At 29.4% G+C, this 2,733-nt stretch overlaps 1 protein-coding gene across 1 annotated transcript; it reads left to right on the top strand.

The window, feature by feature from the left end:
- Positions 1–451: 451 nt before the first annotated feature.
- LOC123904307 (polyadenylate-binding protein-interacting protein 3-like) lies at positions 452–2,502 on the top strand. The gene is made up of 3 exons (XM_045953989.1): positions 452–752; positions 887–1,008; positions 2,274–2,502. Exons 1-3 carry the CDS (start codon positions 452–454, stop codon positions 2,340–2,342), a joined length of 492 nt encoding a protein of 163 aa, XP_045809945.1. The 3' UTR covers positions 2,343–2,502.
- The last annotated feature ends 231 nt before the right edge of the window (positions 2,503–2,733 follow it).

Genomic DNA, 2,733 nt, shown 5'->3' with positions numbered 1-2,733 from the left:
ACATATTATATATATATATATATATATATATATATATATATATATATATATATATATATATATATATATATATATATATATATATATATCAGTTTGGTTCGGTTCGATCCAATGGATTTGAAAATGGAACCGAGAACCGAACCAAACCACATTGGTTTTCTATTAGTTTGGTTCGGTTTTTGATCCGAACCAAACAAATCGGTTTTTTTTCGGTTTGTATTGGATTGGATCATCGGTTTAATTGAATTTTTCTGATCCACTTACACCCCTACTTACATTGCGAAGTCAATCAACTAAGAGTAAACATAGGCTTAATTGGAGGAACGGCTTTTCCAAGAAAATCCAGATTAGTCGGTAATAGTAGGCGAGATACGAATTTTAAAAATAAAAAAAAAAGTTTCATCTCTAAGTTTTATAAATACTCATTCTTTGCATAGGTACCTAATTAACAATGGAGAATAAGATGGAAAACAAAGTTAGCACCATTGAGAAGATAATAGAGTTGAAAGCCAAGGTGGATCGCTTCGAAAAACTAGTTAAACTCAACAAGACCAACACAACTCGATCTAAAATATGTGTTGCTATTTATAGAGAGAATGAAAAAGAAGAGAAGCTACCTTCACCACCACTGAGTACAACATTGGTCTTCACTATCATGAGCATTGTTGGTGGTCCAGTTACTGTTCACGTTAAAGATGGTTCTGTTTATTCGGGAATCTTCTTATGTGCTAATCATGTTGAAGGCCATTTCAGTATTTTTTTTTTCTTTGTTTCTCTTGTTATCTACTAAGATCTTAGGAGTATATAACTATTTCAATCATTAAAATTTATGTTTATATGGGTTCTTTATTTTTTTCCTTTTGATAGATTTCATTTATCTAATTAGGTATTGTTTTGAAGCAAGCAATTATCACCCAGAAGGGAAAGCATCACAACAATGTTGGAAAAGAAGCACGTGTTGATTCAATTCAGATTCCATCGTATAATCTCCTGAAAGTTGTTGCCAAGGCAAGTCATTTTTGCAGGATGTTATCATTTATCTTTCACATGACAATGGATGATAGGGTAATATAGTACCCATTTGAAAAAAATATCCATCGACGGTATAAAATATCCATACTATGGTACCGGTTACCTGTATGTTTGCTAAAAATATATAAATCAATTATAAAATATCATGTTATTTTGGAGTTTAATTAATATGCATCGACGGTATAAAATAGTTTTACACCATCCTTCAATAAATAATCATTATTTTGTCATGTATCTTATATAAAATTATTTTATACCGTCTGTGCATATCAATTAAATCCATTGTTTTAGTATAATTAAAAGAATTTCAAAGATTTTAATGTTGTTTAATAATAATATCATGTTGTTTAATAATAATGTTGTATTTTTTATATTGAGTTACAAATATTATTATATTATGGAAAATGCTAAACAGTGCCCCCGGGGCACTGGTTAAACATGTTAAAATAGAAATTCTGTTTCGAAATACGTGCATTCAATGCCTGAAAAGTAGAAAAAGTTGTCTTTTCAAAATAAATTTTATTTTTTATTTCCTTTTTAGGTATGCTTAACAAGTGTCCCGGAGGCACTGTTTAGCATGACCCTTACATTATTATATAATTAAAATAAATAAATACTCCCTCCGTCCCAAAAAGAATGACACAGTTGACTGTTTCACGTATGCCGATGCATAACTTTGACGATTAATATTTTTAATTGTATAATAGTAAAAATTATAAAAATTAGATATTTTGAAAATACTCATCGAGACGAATCCAACAACATCTTATATGCTAATATTTATTTTTATTTATTAGTAGAAAACTATGGTCAAACCAAGATATATGAATAGTGTACATTTTCAAAATGGGTCATTCTTTTTGGGACGGAGGGAGTATATAGTATGTGGGTATGGGGTGAAGCGGATACTAAGGGTACATGTACCCGCACACCCGCTCGATTTTGCGGTAATTACTCATACCCGCTCCACAAGAATACACATCTCAAAGTTGATTATATAATAAATGTATTTGGACTATAATAAAGTTAAAATACATTAATTATATAATTAATTTAAAAATATAAAATTTATTTCTAAAGTAATGTCTCCGTCCCAAATTATAAGAGAAACAAATAAAAAACAAACTTATTAAAAAAAACTAAAATATAATAATTTGAAATATGTTTTTTTTTTTTGTATTTTTCTTGGAATATTTTTCTTGGAATATTACTATTAGTATCTTATATAAATTTGTCCATAGGAAGTGGTGCTCATCTGGAACGAACACAAAGAAGCCATTATACACGAGGATTATTCCGATAATGAATGAAAAAGAGGACAACCACCGCCACATTCTTTAATTATACGGTGCAGATGAATGTGGTTCGTGGAATGGATTACTATCTCCAATGAAACTCTCTGTCTTTTTTTTTTTTTTACTATAATTCTGTCTTCTTTTTTTTTTTAATTGTTACTATCTTAAGTCTTAACCATTAAACTCAATCTCTTATTTTTTTATTATTAGTTTTATTTTATCTACCTCTTTTTCTCTTTAATCGTGGAGATGTAATAATTGAAAAGAGAGATTGAGAGAATTACAATGTAGAAATTCCATATAGGCATGGCAATGGGGTGGACTGGGATAAATTTTGCCCTCCCCAAACTCAAATCCATAAAGTTTGAGTTTTTTCAAATTCATCCCAAATTCGAGCGGGGATAAA

Source organism: Trifolium pratense, linkage group LG2 (genome assembly GCF_020283565.1).
Source record: "Trifolium pratense cultivar HEN17-A07 linkage group LG2, ARS_RC_1.1, whole genome shotgun sequence".
Classification (NCBI taxonomy): Eukaryota; Viridiplantae; Streptophyta; class Magnoliopsida; order Fabales; family Fabaceae; genus Trifolium; species Trifolium pratense.
This window is presented reverse-complemented; position numbering and strand designations above follow the sequence as displayed.